Source organism: Electrophorus electricus, chromosome 16, assembly GCF_013358815.1.
Source record: "Electrophorus electricus isolate fEleEle1 chromosome 16, fEleEle1.pri, whole genome shotgun sequence".
Lineage (NCBI taxonomy): Eukaryota > Metazoa > Chordata > Actinopteri > Gymnotiformes > Gymnotidae > Electrophorus > Electrophorus electricus.
Window position 1 is genome coordinate 12,507,893 of NC_049550.1, and position 19,473 is coordinate 12,527,365.

General features: G+C 44.7%; 3 protein-coding genes across 3 annotated transcripts; 2 read left to right on the forward strand and 1 right to left on the reverse strand.

The window, feature by feature from the left end:
* Positions 1 to 783: 783 nt before the first annotated feature.
* dis3 (DIS3 exosome endoribonuclease and 3'-5' exoribonuclease) lies at positions 784 to 9,329 on the forward strand. The gene is made up of 21 exons (XM_027024840.2): positions 784 to 1,087; positions 1,469 to 1,626; positions 1,903 to 2,096; positions 2,421 to 2,494; positions 2,572 to 2,739; positions 3,338 to 3,496; positions 3,588 to 3,704; positions 4,292 to 4,429; positions 4,726 to 4,872; positions 5,219 to 5,335; positions 5,463 to 5,564; positions 5,676 to 5,740; positions 5,822 to 5,906; positions 6,096 to 6,223; positions 6,332 to 6,418; positions 6,593 to 6,749; positions 7,157 to 7,371; positions 7,807 to 7,975; positions 8,137 to 8,295; positions 8,645 to 8,770; positions 9,069 to 9,329. Exons 1-21 carry the CDS (start codon positions 869 to 871, stop codon positions 9,129 to 9,131), a joined length of 2,847 nt encoding a protein of 948 aa, XP_026880641.1. The 5' UTR covers positions 784 to 868; the 3' UTR covers positions 9,132 to 9,329.
* Positions 9,330 to 10,149: 820 nt separating this feature from the next.
* On the reverse strand, positions 10,150 to 15,177 carry bora (bora aurora kinase A activator). The gene is made up of 12 exons (XM_035534529.1): positions 15,128 to 15,177; positions 14,619 to 14,821; positions 14,334 to 14,440; positions 14,172 to 14,217; positions 13,931 to 14,012; positions 13,764 to 13,808; positions 13,598 to 13,654; positions 13,226 to 13,446; positions 12,805 to 12,955; positions 12,070 to 12,650; positions 10,972 to 11,109; positions 10,150 to 10,673 (listed from the first exon to the last, which is right to left on the reverse strand). The coding sequence occupies exons 2-12, from the start codon at positions 14,769 to 14,771 to the stop codon at positions 10,653 to 10,655; spliced, it is 1,602 nt and encodes a 533-aa protein (XP_035390422.1). The 5' UTR covers positions 14,772 to 14,821; positions 15,128 to 15,177; the 3' UTR covers positions 10,150 to 10,652.
* Positions 15,178 to 15,295: 118 nt separating this feature from the next.
* mzt1 (mitotic spindle organizing protein 1) lies at positions 15,296 to 17,125 on the forward strand. The gene is made up of 3 exons (XM_027024821.2): positions 15,296 to 15,617; positions 15,970 to 16,115; positions 16,355 to 17,125. Exons 1-3 carry the CDS (start codon positions 15,566 to 15,568, stop codon positions 16,382 to 16,384), a joined length of 228 nt encoding a protein of 75 aa, XP_026880622.1. The 5' UTR covers positions 15,296 to 15,565; the 3' UTR covers positions 16,385 to 17,125.
* The last annotated feature ends 2,348 nt before the right edge of the window (positions 17,126 to 19,473 follow it).

The following is a 19,473-nucleotide window of genomic DNA, read 5'->3' on the forward strand; positions in this document are numbered from 1 at the left end:
GAGGATGATGAGAAACTTTTCGATGAGTAAACAGGAAAACAGGACAGGTCAGAGACAGACCAAGGTGTAATGTGTGACCTGTATGTCTGGGAGATCTCTCTCTCTCTCTCTCTCTCTCTCTCTCTCTCTCTCTCTCTCTCTCTCTCTCTCTCTCTCTCTCTCAGAGAGAGAGAGAGAGAGAGAGAGAGAGGCGCTAGCACTTTGACAGTGGCTGTTTTGACTTGAACACCAGACCATTACTAAGAGTGACAATGAGGCATCTCATCAAACAATGATGCAATTATTTAATCTGTTGATAGATATTGTACACATATGATACACCCACCCACCCCCACACACACATGGGGGGGGGGGGGGGGTAGCACTTTGACAGTGGTTTTATTTTGAATTGAGGAATCTCATCAAACCATGATGAAATTATTTCATCTATTGGTAGATATTGTACACATACGAAGCACATATGACACACACACACAAATCCAAAGCTAGAGCTAATGCTACATTTATAGCTGAAGAAACCCCACCGCCCCAAGCTCCCAAAGAGATGTACTATGCCTCCCTCTAATGGCAGACTTTAGAACACGCAAAACCCAGTGGCTCACTATGATCATTTGCGTGTTGATAGGCTCGGTTGTTTTGACCTACACGTATATTTTACTTAATCGATATCAGTACAATTTTTCACTTGAGAATGTGACTCTATCAAATTAATTTGATCAATTATGTCGTTCATTTGGTAGTGCACACACAGTTCGTTCCCGTAAAACCCCGGAAATGTGTCCGGTCGGCCCGGAAACTCACACGTGGTGTTCCTGTGCTATGTGTTTTGGTCGACCACTGCTTTCGAGAAGTCGTAGCCCCCCGAACCATGTTAAAGTCCAAAACCTTTGTTAAAAAGACCCGTTCAGGTGGCGTGCTGAAGATAGTACGTGAACACTATCTGCGAGACGACATTTGGTGTGGCAGTGAAGTTTGTACAGAGTGCAAAGATGACTCCCCGGTGCTGCAGAGAGATGCTTTCATCCAGAGTCGTCTCTGCACGTACCCTCACTACTTAATCCCAGACACCAATGTGGTGCTACACCAGGTAGGACGTCTGTGTGAATCCGTCGCTGAATCTGAAAGCTGCGTCTTTCTTTTCTGATTAATTCAAGGGTAGTTTTTCGTCTGGTGTGCATTTCCTAGCCAGATGACTAAAAACGTGCTGGCCGGCCGTGTGAGATCTGTGGCAGTGTTTGCGGACATGATTCTACTGCCAGGGCCAACGCAACAGTTCATGACTCCAAGAGTCGTGAACGTCTGAATATTCAAAGCGTGTGTGGTTGTTAGAGTTATTGATAAATCCTGATTGCGGTTGAACACTCCTACATACAAGTAAAGGAAATCACAAGTGATCACAAATGTATCTTATCAAAGCGTCTTATATGGGAGACCCGTCTGAAGTGGGACACTGTTCTAATCCTGGCAGATTGATATTCTCGAGGACCCCGTGATGAGGAACGTGGTTATCCTTCAGACGGTTTTACAGGAGGTTAGACACAGGAGCGCCCCAGTTTACAAACGGATCAAAGACGCCATTCATGAGAAGGAGAAACATTTTTACACGTTTACCAACGAGCATCACAGGTAACGTCTAGCAGGCTTGCTCGAGTTAGTTCAAGTTCTTTTCCTTAAGGTGCTATAATAGAAATGACTGCATATGTGCAATGAATAAGTATAAAGTCAGTAGTAAACAAAAGCGACAGGTATTTTGTCACCTTGTTTTCGACTCTAACCCCTCGCCTTAACTTTAACCTTTACCAGAGTTCATTCAGTAAAAATAAATGCACTATCCAGTCGTAAGCTTTGCTAACAGGGCAACAAGTTTCGTCATATCGCGTGCTTTCTTCGCTTACGGTTCAGGGAGACGTTCGTCGAGCGGGAGCAGGGAGAGAGCGCCAACGACCGCAACGACCGAGCCATCCGTGTGGCTGCCTTGTGGTACAACCAACACCTGCGCAAAGCTCCGTGTGCTGGGGAGCTGAGAGTGGTTCTCCTCACCAACGACCAAGCCAACAAGGAGAAAGCCACGGAGGATGGGCTGCTGGCCTACAGATGTACGGCCAGGCGGTTCCCTTCAGCTCAGTCACCCTGGCAGGGCGTTAACCATGGAAGGCAGATCTCATTACTTGTTCGGACTTGGTGGTAGAGGATTTTAGAAGTCCATAAATGTCCCATCAGGGTGTTCCTGTAGAGCTGGACACTACTAGTTAACTGGCATATTAAAGACAGTATTGGTTTTGTGAACAACGCCTGAACTGCCCGAAGTAGAAGTAAATTTCAGACCACACTGAATGGGAATTTACTTAATAGTTTTCACTGAAGAATCATGTTCAGTCTCCGATATCAACCCTTTCACATGCCTTTTCCTGTTTGCCCAGGTGAGGAATACATTAAAAGCCTGATCGGCAATCCAGAGCTTGTAGACAGACTGGCGCTGACGTCCAACGAACAGGTACGCACCATGCGACGAACTTGGCCAAAACCCTGGCTCTTGTTGTTCATTCTACTGGAGCGTGTCTGTGTGTGCAGAACGAGATCACCGGCGGGAGGGTCCTGTTCCCTGAGCACCTGCCTCTGTCCAGGATCCAAACGGGCATCAAAAACGGCACTTTCCTGCAGGGGACGTTCCGTGCCAACAGGGACAACTACCTGGAGGCCACCGTGTTCGTCCATGGAGAAGGCGAGGATGGCACAGAGGTAGCGGGCCGATCGCACGCTGTGGGTCACCTTTGTGACTGGCTCATTTACAGATAAGGGGCATGTTTCATGAAGTGAGCTTTCTCCGTTATCCAGATGTCAGCACTGGTCCGTATGAGAGAAATTAAGGAGTATTTACTGTGGAACTCTCCTTTGGTGCATCAGTGAAACAACAATGGTTATGTTCACGCTGCTGTTTTAAAAGTCTTACTCAAACTATATTTATGCTCCCTAGATCTAAAGTATACTTTATTCATAATTATCTCCCAGTTTTCTTCCAATTTGGCCAGTGACAGACAGCAACCAGGGCCAGTTATGCCTTGTAGACTGTAGCGTCATCAGTCTCCTGACAATGACTGTGGCAGCGTAGACTGCGCCCCTCCGGAGCCGCTGCTGCTCGGGCCTAATGCAGTGTTATATGTTATATAATGCAGTGTTATGTTATATAATGCAGTGTTATGTTTATATAATGCAGTGTTATGTTTATATAATGCAGTGTTATGTTATATAATGCAGTGTTATGTTTATATAATGCAGTGTTATGTTATATAATGCAGTGTTATGTTATATTTATCCTAATGCAATGTTGTGGTCCCAGGTTCTGCTCCAGGGCCTCCAGAACCTGAACCGAGCCGTTCACCAGGACATTGTGGCAGTGGAGCTCTTCCCCAGGGAGCGCTGGGCTGCCCCTTCTGCTGCGGTGCTGGAGGACGACCATGCCAACGACGAAGATGCCGAGGAGGAAGAGGCAGAGAAGGTGCCGTGTGTAGTGCGGAAGAAAGTTCTAGACACGGAATGAAGTGTTTACGTGTATTTTGACTGAACACTTTTGACTGTCCTGGGATCAGTTGGAGAGTCCTGCATTGGAGACCAGCATGCTAAAGCCCACTGGCAGGGTGGTGGGGATTATTAAGAGGAACTGGCGGCCCTTCTGTGGGATGCTCACACAGTCGCAAATCAAAGAGGTACTGGTACTCACCAGTCACATGACCTTTGTTTGCGCAACAGCATGGAAACAGTCAGAAATGTGGAAATGTCCAGAGACCTGTTTATACTCTTTAGGACCACTTTATGCCGCTAAAGACCCCTGTAGACATGATTATAAAATTTACAGGAAAGAAAAAGAGTTACCTTAACATATTAGATTTACATTTATATAAAACCCTTTAGGCATTTGATCAATTTAGCACCTTACAGTAGCAAACTGTAAGAATAAAGAAAATCTCAAATTAAATTTGATATGACTTTCAGTGCACATGACGAACACATTTGAAACTTGACGTTCATATTAACATCTTCAGGCATTTGATTAATTTAGCAGCCTACCATTTAAAATGATTCATAGCTGCTGTCTGTGCATTACACTTTTATATAATTAATGAGAAGCTTCTCTTTACTCTTATAGTTTATTATACCATTGCAACTTTCTATCTATGTGTCACTTCATATGTTACTTATCGTACAGTATCTTCTTCATTCCGTATGTGTCAGACGAGTTTGCTCACTAAACGGCTTTTTACTCCCACTTCATTCTGGTCCTCCCGCAACGCAGGCCACCAGGCACCTGTTCACCCCGGCAGACCGCCACATCCCCCGCATCCGCATCGAGACACGCCAGGCCTCCGCCCTGGTGGGCCACAGGATCATCGTCGCCATCGACGGATGGCCCCGGAACTCCAGATACCCCAACGTACGTGCGAGCGTGCCGACCCGTCGCTGGCGGTCTCCTCAACTTTCCACCGTCAGTCATTTGTCCTGTGGTTTTGACGTTCAGATTCTTAGCAGGGATGTTTGTGGAGCTGTCGTGTTTTAGTGTGCGCGTGACCAAAAGTGCTAGTTAAATGTGAACAGAGGAGCGCAGATCGTTTTGCTCATCGTTAATGAAGTTGGCGTTCTGCCGCGTGTTCCTGTGACCCGTGCCCCTCCGGGTTGACTGTAGGCGGCGTCATTTCCCGAACCACGTTCCCATCATTTCTGCTGTTGCAGGGTCACTTTGTGAGGAATCTGGGAGGAGCCGGAGACAAAGAGACGGAGACCGAGGTGCTGCTTCTAGAACACGACGTTCCTCACCAGCCCTTCTCAAAGGCTGTGCTCAGCTTCCTGCCCAGAATGCCCTGGGCCATTACTGAGGAGGTAAACGCAGCGTGGCCGGTGACCAGGGTTACAGAGCATGGCTGTGGTTGGACGGCGTCGGTGCATTCATTCCTGCTGATAGAAAGCTGGGCCTTTCGACCAGATGTTGTTCCAGACGGATGGTCCTCGTAATTTGTGTTTTTCAAGTCGGGAGTGTTTGCTGAGTGAATTAATGAGGTCCTTAAACGCGTATTCAGATCTGTATGTTTCCACCTTAAATTCCCATGTTTTCAGTACATGAAGAAAACCTGTTGGCTCACGTGACTTTGATTTCTTGGAAAAGCTGATTAGATGTCGGCGTGTTTTTGTGCGGAGGCTGTCTGATCCACTGCCTTGTTCTTCTCAGGATCTGAAAGTGAGGGCGGATCTGAGACACCTGTGCGTGTGCAGCGTAGACCCTCCTGGCTGCACAGACATCGACGACGCCTTACACTGTCGGGAGCTGGACAACGGAAACCTAGAGGTGTGTGTATCTGTCTGTCTGTCCGTCTGCATGTTTGTGACCCTAAAAACCTTCCCTTGTTTTTCTTGGATGGAGTGTTCCTTTATTACTCTCCGTGCATGCTGAAGGCCTCACTCGCCTCTCTCAGGTCGGTGTCCATATAGCAGATGTCAGCCATTTTATTCGCCCAGGAAACGCGTTAGACCAGGAAGCTGCCAACAGAGGCACCACAGTCTACCTGTGTGGGAAGGTAACTATCCACAAGCACAGACCTTTTATCTTACAAACCTGTGCATTACACGTGTTGTAACACATCAGGTCGACTGGTACATTGCTATATTTAAATATGTGTTGTTCTCAGAGGATTGACATGGTCCCGGAGCTCCTCAGCTCTGACCTTTGTTCTCTTCGCTCCAATGTGGACAGGTAATTTTTAATTTCATTAAGTTGATTTTCTAGAACTTTTGCTTCTTCACGGTGCTGACCGATTTACGTCTGTCCTCTCAGGTTAGCCTTCTCCTGTGTTTGGGAGATGAACCGCAATGCTGAAATAATCAGGACTCACTTCACAAAGAGTGTCATCAATTCCAAGGTATGGACCTAACCAGGCCTACCGTTGGGGTGGTTTCCCGGAGTCCCACCTGCTTCATATTCCTAGGTTAAATCCTGGGAAAGTTAATTGGGATACCAAAGTCAAAGATCTTAATCTGCATCCACGATCACTGATTTTGTTTACTAAGTTCATTCATCGGGATGTAAGTGAATTGTAATGTCATCTCAGGCCTCTCTGACCTACGCCGAAGCTCAGATGAGAATCGATGATGCAACCATGAACGATGACATCACCAATAGCCTCCGTGGTCTAAATGCACTGGCCAAGATTTTAAAGGGCCGGCGAATTGAGAAAGGGTGAGGCCCACCTGTCTGATGTTCCAGTCGCCGTAGGACATGCCGGAAGTTCTTAGTAATGGAGTTTTCAGGTTCCTTTGAGTTTCTAAGAGCGTTCTGCTGTTGCAGGGCTCTGACTCTCTCCTCCCCAGAAGTCCGCTTCCACATGGACAGTGAAACCCACGACCCCATAGACCTCCAGACCAAGGAGCTGAAGTGAGATTAGTATTTGGTGTTCAGTTGACGTTCTCAAGGATAGTTTCTCCACAACACTGTAGTTTTATTTAGCATTATATAGGAATCCAATAGGAACCAATTGCAACCACTGTTGGCCATGTTTGCTTTTTTCCGGGTGGACCCTTTGACCTCGTCATCTCCCTGCTCTTGCAGAGACACCAACTCCATGGTGGAAGAGTTCATGTTGCTGGCTAACATCTCCGTAGCCCAGAAGATCTATGAGGAGTTCTCAGAGTGCGCTTTGCTCCGGAAACACCCTGCCCCTCCCCTGTCCAACTACGACATCCTCGTTAAAGCCGCCAAGTCTAGGGTAAGCATAACAATTAGCCCGCACTTCTCTTAGATCAGGACTTCTGATCTGATCTAGGATCAGTCCCAGCTCTATCAATGTAGTCATATTTATTAGACTATGAAAGGCAAAAGGTGATCTCCAGATTAGCCTTGTGTTACTTTTGTGTTCCTTCAGAACTTTGAAGTACATCCCTTACATTCAGTATATATAGAGGGACTATAATGGAAAAAGCCAAGAGAGACTGTATTTCTGTAAAGAAACTTACACAAGCATACATAATCTTTATAAACCAATTGCCAATATGCCATCTTTATAAACCAATTTCAACCAATTTTCCAGATCGAACATTTACACTGCATAATATTACCAATATTCACATGCACCGGCAGTTTAACTTTCTTCCCTCCCTCCGGACGTTCTCTCAGGATCTGGAGATCCACACGGACTCGGCCAAGGCGCTGGCCGACTCGCTGAACGCGGCGGTGCTGGGAGGCTTCCCCTACTTCAACACCCTGCTGCGCATCCTGGCCACGCGCTGCATGATGCAGGCCATCTACTTCTGCTCCGGAATGGACAGCGACTTCCGCCACTACGGACTGGCCTCGCCCATCTACACGCACTTCACCTCGCCAATCAGGAGGTGAGCAGGCGCGGGGGGAGGGGCCAGCAGGACAGGAGGGAAGCCGATTGGGTCACGCTCGGGGTCTGCCGATGGGAGTTGTCAATACTCTCTGTAGGGTTCGACTATGAATACAGTGGCTAAAGTAGTTCAAATTTGAATTGGTCGCTTGGGTGGGGAAAAGGTAGAATAACAGATTAAACATTTAGAACTTTACTGTGCTAAAGGGTGCTAACTGGAAAAAAGTATTAGCTATAAAATGGATCAGTGGGGGAATAATGAGTCAGGTACAATACCACGTGTCCACTAGTGCACTCCGTTTCAACCCGAGTGGCCCCATGGTGCTTCCTACCATGCCTCAATGTCCATATGTCATAGGTACTGTGGTACACTAGTGCTTTGGTATAATTTGACATGGATACTCTAACGTCGTAGTGCTCTGTAATCATGCCATAGGTACTCTGATATCATAGTGCACCGGCTGCTGGCAGTGGCCATCAATGCGGACGGCACCTACCCAGACCTGATGGACAAGCACAAGCAGTCCACCCTGTGCAACAACCTCAACTACAGGCACAAAATGGCGCAGTACGCACAGAGGGCGTCGGTGGCCTTCCACACACAGGTACAGTGCAAATGCTAGCGTGCTAATGCTAATCCACGCAGCGGACGATTGCGCGAAGCTGTTGCCGCAGTCTTGGTCCTGAAGAGCTCGGTCGTAGGGCTTCTCCTCGTTGGGCTCAAGCTGCCGAAACGTCACGTTGCGTACTGTCTTTTTCTGTTTAGCTCTTCTTCAAGAACAAAGGCATCCTGAACGAAGAAGGCTTCATCCTCTTCGTGAGGAAGAACGCCATCATCATCCTCATTGCTAAGTTTGGCCTGGAGGGCACGGTGTTCTTCAAGAACAAGGGCAAACCGGGACCGAAGCTCAGCTTCGACTCCGAGGTTCTCTGACCGCTAGTGCTGACAGTGCTTCCCCCAACAAACACTACTGAAACACACCTTATTCCATGTTTATCATGTGGAATGATAGCTAATACATATTTATCATAAACTATAGCTGGTGTATGTTTACCATACGTTCCAGAAAAATTGTTCTTGCAATCACTTTTTATCAATGAATGACAGCTAGTACATTTATCATACAGATATATTATGGAGTCATTTCGCATCCCACTAGATGTGTGGAGAGTATTTAATAATATTGAGTACAAATGTACAAATGAACCTTTGATACAGATGTGTTGTTAACGTAATGGAATGTCGGTCTTGTCCATTCCTCATACCGTTCCAGGGTCCAAGCCTGACCGTGGAGGATCAGCACACCTTCCACATGTTCGACAAGGTCAAAGTGACCGTCACCCTGGATGCCTCCAACATCCAGCACCAGAAGATCAGGATGGCCCTGGTGGAGCCTGTGGTGAGTTTACATCTCTCTCGCACGACCTCTGAGGACCTCCACACGGCCTTATTTAGTGTTCGTGCTGTGGCACACCTGGGTCATCTCACAAAGCACTCAGTGACGTGCTGATTTCAAATCGGTAGTAATTAGCTGATGATTTCAAATAGATTTATGACAGAGACACTAGTTAAGACATGAAAGGCCCATAGTACAGTATAAGGAGTAATGTTGTACTGAATAATGAATTCAGTAAAGTTGGTAATATATTTTGTAAAGTGTTCTATACAGTGAGCTGAAGGAGGTTGTCTGCTTGCAGATCGCCGGTGTCAGTGTGGCGTGGCCAGAGCCAGCAGCAAAGAAACCCAAACTGGATCGCTGACCTGCAGAATTTCACGGGAGCCCATCATCCCACATTTTTACTGTGTGTGTGGTTTTTTTTAAACGAATGTAAATAGTTTGCTTGGATCAGTCCTGTATAGATACATTGTATCAACAGCCTACTACAGAGAGGGCATCCCTGGAGCAGGGATCTGGCTGGTCTGTACACATGTGTAATAAAAACTGTTTTTTAAACGAATCAAATGTTATTTATACACAAGTTGCATCAATAAGTAAAACCAGAATCTCATATGTTCAGAGCAGCTATGGCTTGGGTACCATGGGCATGCTTAATGTCATTGTATGAGTTCAATATTCAGTCATTGTAAAGTGCATTTGGGCAGATACTTTTCCAAAAGTGTATATAGTGTGATTTTCTACCATTCACATGGGTAAATGTTAAAAAGGCTTCAGTCACGAACATACCGTTTCCCTTCCTTGTTCTGGTTTGAACAAAAAAACGGGTGATTAGCACTTATACATTCACCGTAGACCAGAAAGGGTTCACTGCAGTCATTTTGTCTAGTGCTACATCAGCACTGTACCATCATGGTTCCCTACATGACACACCCCTGTAGTACCAGCTCGCTGCTTGTGTCCAGAGAGAATGACGCACCCACGCTGAGCATGGAACGTTACTGTGAGCTGACTGCTAGTAGAAACTCAAAACACACCCCCACTCAGATGCTGCCCTCCATTGGAGGAGTTGAGCTAAAACTACACTCAGAATGCCGTTTGATCACTTACTACCCGATAAAAGGTATAAGGACTGATGTATGTGTACCTGCGGCACACCACTAGTATTGTGTTCGGGACACTGGTGCAAAGCACCACTGCATACATAGTGCTTATACTTAAGAGATAAGAGTACCTTACAAGGCTGGTCTGAGCTGCCTCTGAACCAAAGGACAAGCCAAGAAAAAATTCAGTGCATAACTGTGACTGGAAATTGAAATGCAGGGTAAATGGGAATGCTTCACTCAGAATTTGGTTTCTTATCAAAATCCTTTATTGCAATTGAATGGAATTGCGTTCCATAGTGCACAGAGCGATGTTCAACAAGCAAATTACTCAGATATGCACTTTAGTGGTTGTGATTACAATTTCATAAATAGCTATATGAACAAATTCATGTACAAAAACTGCAAAAAAGGAAGGGGAAAAAAAGTCAAATCAAAAATTAATGCCAGTACATAATCAGATTTCTAATCATTGAGATTATAAAAAGCTGAAATAGTCATCATGTCTAAGTCATGTTTTCTCACTTTCCCATTTAATGTCACATCTTTGAGGCAAAAGCGCACAATAATATTTCTGACGTTAAATATTCAGGACACCTGAACACCAACGTCAACGTTTCAATATTCACTGTCTATGACTGCATGAAAACACCGTTAAAACACTCCCGTGCTCCTGAGATCTGTGCGAGGAGAGAAGTGATCCGTCCCTCGTGTTGTTGCGGGGAGTGGCACTGCCGCATGAAAGCTAAAAGTTGTTTTATTCACTGGTTCGAGCTTGCCGTTCAGTGGAGGGGTGTTACGAGCTGAAAGGCAACACAGGGGTTTACTCGTTGCCAGACAGTTCATCTGTACTGCTTTGCCACTTTGTTTCATACAGTGAGAATTTCCTGACTTAACGTGGATCCAAATGCTAGATTTAACCTAAACTTTAAAACAGGTGTGAACACAATAAATAAATTAATAAACTCAATTATAAGATAAAACAATTCCTTTGATTAATGTGTTTATTGCCTAACAATTTGAGTGAACCCACAAACTGGAATCACCTTCTACAGTGGTAGTGTGCGTCTGCTTGTTTGTTGGGGTGTGTGTGTGTGTTACCTTTGACTTAGTGTGTTTAGTGTAACCGAGTCCCTCCTCTGCGGCCGTGTGTGGCTCCTGCAGCTCTTTGCTTTCTGAGCTGATGCCATCCATTAGGCTGGTAGCGCACGTGGAGTTCGTGTTATAGCCGCTGTCCACCTGGATACACAGCACGAGGGAGGGATCACACCCAGGCCAAGGAGGCTCGAAAGGTCATGCATGAGGGTTGATCTCGGATCAGGAGTTGCCTTTTTTAATCATAAGAAAATGTCATTATATAGATATGGGAGAACTGATCCTAGGCCTTTCATTCCTTGGCCATTGTGTTTTCCATAGAAGGCAATTAGACAGCATATGAAAAGTTTCTATATATGGCTATAAACCCAAATGCAGGACAGGACTAATTAACACTAGTTTTAGACCAAAGCTGGCTTTCTGTGACACACACTCAGAAATGTCCTTTTGTTTTAAATGATCAGAAAATGATCAATAGACATTAGCTCAGAGTGGACAAATCCAATTTAAAATCCAAATAAAATTAAAAAAAACTGCCAAATATAAGTGGGGTGGGAAAAAAAGAATATTAAAATAAAACAAATTCAAAACAAATAGTTCAACCAATTATGACTAAAATTGCATGACGCCAATAGGTGCCTTGCAGTTTTTATCATCACCATTGGCAGATCTCTTGAGGGAAGGTATTCCTGGCCAATAGGAATGAGCAGAGGCCAATCCAGCCCCTCCCACAGCTGGTGGTCACCACTCAAGCTTTCATTTTGTGACAAGTATAGGTGTTATGAACACTCACCTCAGCTACCAAAGTGTTGCGGCCGGTAAAAAACAAATAATTTGTTTGGTTAAGATAGCAGCTTAACGTCAGTGGCAGCCACTGAGAAGTTAGCTCAAGGCTAGCTCTACAACTGAGGCGTCACGGAAGTGTCAAGACAGCCTTGTGTATTCAGTCCTGAGCTTCCTGGCCTCATATACGTGACTTAATACCAGTCGTTTAACAGCCAGAGTAGTATTGACTCACAGATGTAGGCCTGTCCAAATTGGATCTCCATGAAAAACTGCTAAAGTTCTAGCGTTTGTTGGTCAGTTGACGGCGCGCATACCGACCTGCATGCTGACGTCATATGGCGTGAGGCTCCCTTCCGTCAGCAGGGACACAAACATGCGTGTGCTCTCCGCCCGTGATGCACCGCCAGCGCGGGAGCCAGCGAGCCGTGCCGGGGACGCCGGGTCGTCCTCGGGAAGGAACTCTGCCATTTCCTCCACCTCCTCAGCAGCCTCGCGTCGCCCTTTGCCCATGCGGACCTCCACGTTGCCCTCCACCGTCTCGCCCTGCTCCATCCGCTCCAGGTCAGACAGGGAGTTGCAGCCATCTCTGTGCCCCGGGCGGAGGCCCTGGTGAGGAGTGTGAGGTGCTGGCGAGCAGGTGTCCAGGTCCATGCTGGGTAAGGGCTCCCCTGAGTGGACCTTCTCCTTGTCCTGGTCATCTGGGTGCAGGATGGGGGAGATGTGAGCGGGTGAAGCCCAGGTGCAAGCTCCGGTCCGCGGGCGGCGGTGGAGGGGGGAGCAGCTATGGATCGGAGAGCAGCCCTCCACGTACGGGCTCTCGCCACAGCGGTTAACAGCCATGCTGCGGTTCCCTGAAGGCAGACAGTCAGGAGACAGGAAGGACAGCCTCTTCCTCTCGCCTGAGGGCAGAACAATTATTTCATGCAAGTCCATATTTATCAAACCCACGAGAACAGCTGGTTTAGCATTAGTCTACATTAAAACAGGTCACAGCAACAAATGAATGTATAACCACTGAAGTGCTATACATGAAAGGAGGACATGTGTCTGCACCTGACAGAGGTGTGAGAGGAGGCTGAAGGATGGGGGACACTGTGGGAGATTTAAACACTGGAGAAGACCTTTCCGGAAACATGGGGCTGGCCACACTTCCTAGGCTGTAAGCGCGACACTGGTCCTGGATAGGACTGGACGAGAACTGGCCCTGGGAAAAGGCAAATACGAGAGGAACAGAAGACCTAACTGAGCTAGGACTCTCAGAGACGAACTGTGATCTATCTGAAATAATTTTTAGAATTAACAAAAAGAACTGATATGTAAACAAAGAACTGATATGTAAACACTAATAAGGTAAAGAATATTAGGCATAGAATAAGACTTTCAGATTATGCCCAGAACATGAATGAAGAATTAAGTTGAATCTGCCCGATTAAGACATTTTGGTGTCGTTTTTGTCTTTGCTTTCAGGGCTCACAGATGAAGGCGTGATGGCGGCGATTCCACACTTCAGTGGCGAGACGATGGCCAGCGACGACATCGTGGCTTTGCCGGCTGGGGATTCCCTGTCTGGGCTGGGAGGAGCGGAGGACTCTGAGCCACTGCTGCGCCCATCCAGGAAGAGCTTCCGTCTCAGGGAGGAGGAGCTGAGGCTCTCCTGCACCTGCTCAGAGACCTCCTCGGACCGGTAGTGTGTACCTGAGAGCGGTGATATACACGTGACAGACACCGTTTCTGATATAGCCATAAGACTTGGAAAGGTGTGACTTTTCAGTGAGTGGAAACAATCTGTGGGCTTTGACCTACAATTATAGAGGTATCTCAATGGTGTGGGGGAGTGTATTTTTACCTAATACTTTTTCAAGATCGAAGTCCACAGGTAAAGACAGGACTGTCTGACACGTTGCTGAAATTCCCACAACAGTCAGTCAGAGGTTATTCAAAGACAAACTAAACACATTCTGACAGCAGCATGAGATACTGTGAGTCATATCACACAGACATGCAGTACAAACCATTGATTTTCTTGGGTTCCTCCATTACAAGCGGGGTCAAGGAACCTTCGATGAAATGGATAAAATGTATAAGACATTGTTTGGTTGTCTGTTTCTGGCATAGTACAAGTCATTTTTGGCATATTGTACTAGAAAGAGAATCACTCTTGCACAGTGTTACGACTTACTCTTCTTGTGGTGAAGCTGTACAGATTGTTTACTTTCTGGTGGTCCCCACGGTGAAGGAACTATTGCACCTTTAGTGAAAAACTTGTCAACAAAATAAAATTATTTGAACAAGCTAAACCTCGCCAACTACTATTTGTGTGGAATAATAGCACTGCCAGCATAGCAGACACAATAATCTTAATTCACTTTGTGACCAAATCTCATCTAAGATGAATCACTGACAAGACAAGATGATTGTACCTGTTCAATAGCAATTTGACGTTTTTCCTCAACTTCAGAGTCCATTCTTGGTATAAGAACAAAAACAAACAAAAACAAAACCCACAGATTATGATACAATTATGAGCTGTTAGAGTTGGACTGATCATCGGCTCTAGTTATGCCGGCATCGTTGATAGCTACCTGGACTGACTCAGATACAAAGCCTGGCGATGAATATCTTCGGGGTCTATGTGCACTGGCAGGAGGTTTGACATTTCGTCGATTGACCACTTGAATTTTGCAGGTGTCTAAAACACAAATTTTCCCCCTCAGTTTCTATCAGAGTATCTAAAAGGTACACACCAAATATCGTTACTCTAACAGCGAGCACTTATTTGGATTCTAGACACGTTGAGAAGGAAAATGATCCAGTTCGACGCATACAAACGGAGTGTGCACATATTAAAACCTGTCCCCCTTACTTACAGCTGAAGAAGCCTTCGAGCACTTGAACACAGACGGACTGCGTACGAGAGGTTCGTGTAAGTGATGGTAGTCAGTGGGGCTCTCGAAAGGGTTGAGGACGGCCGGGCTTCCCGGAGTGTCGGCCGTTATCTGACGCTCGGCTATGTCTCCCATTCTCGGGCAGCAAGGGCGCTGATTTCTGCGGAGTCAGTAACCACGCCAAGCTAAATAAAACAAGGACAACGAACGAATAACGAATAGGTTCACTAGCCCGTTAAATTAAAGTTAATTAAATGATAATAGTAGTGAAAATGTTACTTAAGCAAATGATCGAGCTAACGCTAGCTAACGTTAATCACGACGCGGCCATGGATCAGTTACTATTAGAATGATAGAGGGATGATAAATTATTATTACGTGAAAACAGCTGCATAAATAAATAAATATAGAAATGAGCTATATATATTATGGAAAGCGTTTTTAAAACCCTAGCTATCGCTGGCTGGGTAGTTAGAGGACTAGTTACTCACAGATTCCGAGGAAACCTGGACTCCGCTGCGCTACAAACGTTGGATTTAATTTTCCCTCACGCTACGCCAGCCAATCATAGCCAAGATGAACGGAACGGAACACAACGTAGCCAATCAACGCTACGCCCCGAATGTGACGTTGTTAACCTCCTTTCAAATATTCCAAAAACTTTATTGATAATCACAGTTAGTGACAGTGAACGCAAGTGGCTCCAGCTAGCTTCCGGCGACCTGTCACATTTCTTCTTCGTTTAATGGCAATGTTTATATTATTAGCTACGTGAATTCGGTGAGAAAGTGCAAGTGATCTTCAGCAAGATAAAGACACAATAAAGTAATAAGGAAGACGATACAGCTGGCAGAAGGCTTTGTTTGTGTGCTCTAGCTAACGTTAGATAGCTTGTTAGCAAGCTAACGCTAAGTGACGTGCAGGTTGTCATGGCGAGTGCCGCGAGCACAAACATGAACGCTGTCCGGGACACGATGGATGGTAAGGTTGTAAATTCTTAGAGAATGGTTTACTATAATTCGCACTTTGCGTTAGGTTTAATTTGTGTGTTTATGATGAGAGTCTTGGGTTCTTAGTTTACTAAAGGAAAAGCTAGCTAGCGAGCTAACCTGTTAGCCACCGAGTAGCTAACTGAGTTTTAACACGTTAAGCGCCTACTGGGTCGGTTCGTTGTAATGTGGGTTAATTTAGCCATAGCTTAAAACTTTTATAAACGACCAGTAGACAGCTGAAAATGCATTCCACTTAAAATAGAAACCGCAGATTCCATTTGTCTTTTGCCCCCGTCTGCCCTCACACGACACGGCTTGATGCATGTCTGTGCATGTCTCAGTTCTGCTGGAGATCTCCAGACTCCTCAACACCGGGCTGGACATGGAGTCTCTGTCCATATGCGTCCGTCTGTGTGAGCAGGGCATCAACCCCGAAGCCCTTTCATCAGTCATTAAGGAGTTACGCAGAGCCTCGGACACGCTCAGGGTAAGCGGCTGTTCTTATGGTCCCCACGCCTTTCAACACTCAGCTGGCGATTAGTTTGCATTTTCCGTTTATGTAACTGGCAAAACTAACCTTTGGTCAGAACCTGCGGGGGCATTTTGTACATGTGACTTGTATGGCAGAATTTATGAATGAATCGATCGAGCTTGTAAGAATAACTGTAGATTCTAGTTTTAGACGTTAATTTAAGTATGCGTTACCTGTGTCTTGCTGTGTTTCAGGCCTCTGAAAACAGTACGAGCCAAGGATAGTCAGTGCCAGCATTTCTATTTGCAATGGAAAACTGCTGTGCGGATGCATTTGTTCAAGAGATTGCTATTTTTTTTTTAAATGTTGCTGAAGTTGGATGACCCCCGCCTAATCCAGTTTCACTTGCCTCACATTCTGTATGAAGTCGTGTTTAGCATTGGTGTCTCTTGGTTTTCATCATCACGACAAATTACCATTTTCACACTGGCATTTCCACCTTAGGTTTTTGTCACTGTATAAAGTTATTTTTAACTCTGTCCACTTTGACATGTAAGCTTTCTTCATACGCCCATTAGTTAATATAGTGTATTTGTTTGAATATTTATATTTTTATATTTGTTTAAGTCGTCATGTTACCGATCTAAACGTGCTTAGAGTTAAAAAATAACAAGGGTTTTGTTGACAGTGGGCTTTGCTTTTGTTCAATGCCACTCCATTACATTACAGTACAGCAAGAGGGGGAGCGATGTTGTGCTTGCATCGTTTAGCCCCTAGATGGCGACAGCGTACTGCACCGGGTATTTGTAAAGCATAATTCTTGTAGCGTTACAGTATTATATTCTAGTGCATTCGTAAAAGGTGTATGCACATACATACACACACCCTTTTTATTTTCACTTGCATATCCATAATGTTCATGAGGGATGCAGTGGAAATTAGATGTTATATCTCTTTGTATGTTTAATTGGTTTTTAGTTTTTAACAAACTATATAAATAATTAAAAAAAAATCCTGAACATATATACATGAATCATGCTTTGCTTCTTGTCATCACTGACTTGAGGTGTAACTGTTACTTACACAAACAGTTCAGGTTCATGAAGGCACTGGGATGGATCAGTCTCTGTGGCATTATACAGTTCAAACCTATTTACAGTTAATAAAATTCAAATGTCTGAATTGTTGAGAAACATAAGTGATGTTGCATGATTCTGTAGTCCCCGTGCCTACAAGACCTTCACCTCGTTTGACTGCATAGATTGTACATTTAATGGATGTCTGCTCTCCAAGCTGTAGCATTAAAAAATATATTAAATGTAGGAAAAAACAGCACTATTAAATGTGATTTGCATTATCCAAAGACAAGCCTAGAAGCATATATGAAGGGGAGAGCGCTAACCTTCACAGATTCAGCACTATATACTGTAAATGTTTTACAATGTTCTCTGGTCTCTTTAATACTCCTTCAGCATGGATGAGATTGACTGGATTTATTACCTTAGCTAAACAATTCTGAATGTTCTCTCAGTGTGCCTGCTTTACCTGACTCTTTATGACATTTTAATGATGTCACCACAGGAGCACACAAATGTACACACCCTCCTAGAGAGTAGACTTGAGCATAATGAGTCTCCTTTTTAAACACCACATCATGCTCTGATGTTAAAATTATATGGGCCCCTATTATTAATATGAATAATATTGATATTATTACTGGGTTCCAAATATCTCTAGTATCTAAAGCAGAAAGTCAAACTGCACACAGATGACTAAAGTGTTACTAATAGGACAATGAACAGCTCCGTTTAGCCATTATAGTAACAGCAGGATGTGAAAATAAAAGTTTAATGAGTGAACTCAGAGCCTACCTTAACCAACCAGATGATACTCCAAGGAGACAAACCAAAGCAGACAAAGTCCCTTGCAGTCTTGCAGACCCATCTATTTGCAGAATATTTAAAGGACAACTGACCCTGCTCCCATATTGACTGACCAAATTAGTGCATATTGTAGGGTATTGTTTATGTTGTTTAACAAACTCTAGCACTTATTGTTTATAGCACTTATCATTGTTTAAGATAGACCTTATGTATTTTGTACTTCTAGGTATCAGCAGTGATCCCTGTATTTCTACAGTATCCTAGTTCATTGGTATATTGGACTTTAACCTACTGTACTGTACTGGGATATTCTATGAGTAAATGACAAAGCACTTTTGTAAGTCCCCCTGGATAAGAGCGTCTGTAAAATGCCGTAAATGCAAATGAGCGTTCTCTCTCTCTCTCTCTCTGCCTGCTCTCGTTCCATGTATCATCAACAGGAACGTAGGAAGTGTAACTGTAGACCTCCTGAATTAACCAAATTGTGTTGAGCGGTCAGCACTTTACAGTGTGATCATCTGTTCATGTGATATGCTAAGATATGAGTTCCTCAGTGCATTTCGGTGACAAATGACACCCACCATACCCCATCACAAGAGCAGATCTAATGCTTCAGGAGTGTCTGCTTACTGCCAAGTTTAGGAGATAGTCCTTTGAAGTCCATCTCTGCAGCCCATCTCTCTCCGGGTTCAGCTTCTTGTTGTCGACGTGGAGCTGATTTGTTTCACCAAAGTGTTTACTCTAAGACCCAGTGGATTACTGCTCCTGCCTCTACCCACCCATGAACCTAAACACATGCAATAAAACCTACTGGCAGTACTGCAGTACTGAAATACATCCCAGTACTTCAGAAGATAAGAGAGGATGAATAGCACTAACTCACGACACAGTTTCAGGACAGAAGGTTGGGTTGCCACAGTAGGATGAGACCCCCCAGTCAAAAACAGACTCCATGGTCTCCACCTTTCTTCTTTGTGCTTCAGTCTAGCGTACTGAGTCATCTCTTCACATGCCTGAGAAATAAACAGTACTAAAATGTTTAAGTTAACAAAATGAGCAAATGTATAAATACATTTGAAGAAGCATTTTTAAAAATCAGGTTTCCGTTTGTTTGGGGTCCAAAAGTGTACTACCGCTCATAGGTCAGGCAAAACTGTTAATGTGGTTAATTTTGCCCATAAACTACATTGTTACTTGGGAACTCATGTTATTTGACCAATCTGAATGAAAACCTGGGTTATAAACTCATCATAGTCTAGGCAGGTTTGGTGCACAGCATATTTGAAGTCTCTAATATGAAGCGAAATCAGTCAACATTAGAGATCAGAAAGTCCCTGTAATTTATAAATATAAGCGACGTCTTTACGATTCTCTGCTGTAAAGGAAGCTTAGCAACAGGTCTTCGATGCAAAACTGAGTTTTTTTACCCTTACAAAGTGAACTATGGACAGTTCGGCAGACAAAATATACTCTTGGACAACATTAATTGC

Excerpts from the sequence above, each read along its gene's own strand:
- dis3 (XM_027024840.2), top strand. The coding sequence starts at position 869 with ATGTTAAAGTCCAAAACCTTTGTTAAAAAGACCCGTTCAGGTGGCGTG. Across the intron at positions 5,907-6,095 it reads AGAGTGTCATCAATTCCAAG|GCCTCTCTGACCTACGCCGA; the intron begins GTATGGACCTAA and ends ATGTCATCTCAG. Across the intron at positions 6,224-6,331 it reads GGCCGGCGAATTGAGAAAGG|GGCTCTGACTCTCTCCTCCC; the intron begins GTGAGGCCCACC and ends CTGCTGTTGCAG.
- bora (XM_035534529.1), bottom strand. The coding sequence starts at position 14,771 with ATGGGAGACATAGCCGAGCGTCAGATAACGGCCGACACTCCGGGAAGC. Across the intron at positions 14,441-14,618 it reads GCTCGAAGGCTTCTTCAGCT|ACACCTGCAAAATTCAAGTG; the intron begins GTAAGTAAGGGG and ends TTTGTGTTTTAG. Across the intron at positions 10,674-10,971 it reads CTAAACACACTAAGTCAAAG|CTCGTAACACCCCTCCACTG; the intron begins GTAACACACACA and ends GTTGCCTTTCAG.
- mzt1 (XM_027024821.2), top strand. The coding sequence starts at position 15,566 with ATGGCGAGTGCCGCGAGCACAAACATGAACGCTGTCCGGGACACGATG. Across the intron at positions 15,618-15,969 it reads TGTCCGGGACACGATGGATG|TTCTGCTGGAGATCTCCAGA; the intron begins GTAAGGTTGTAA and ends TGCATGTCTCAG. Across the intron at positions 16,116-16,354 it reads GAGCCTCGGACACGCTCAGG|GCCTCTGAAAACAGTACGAG; the intron begins GTAAGCGGCTGT and ends GCTGTGTTTCAG.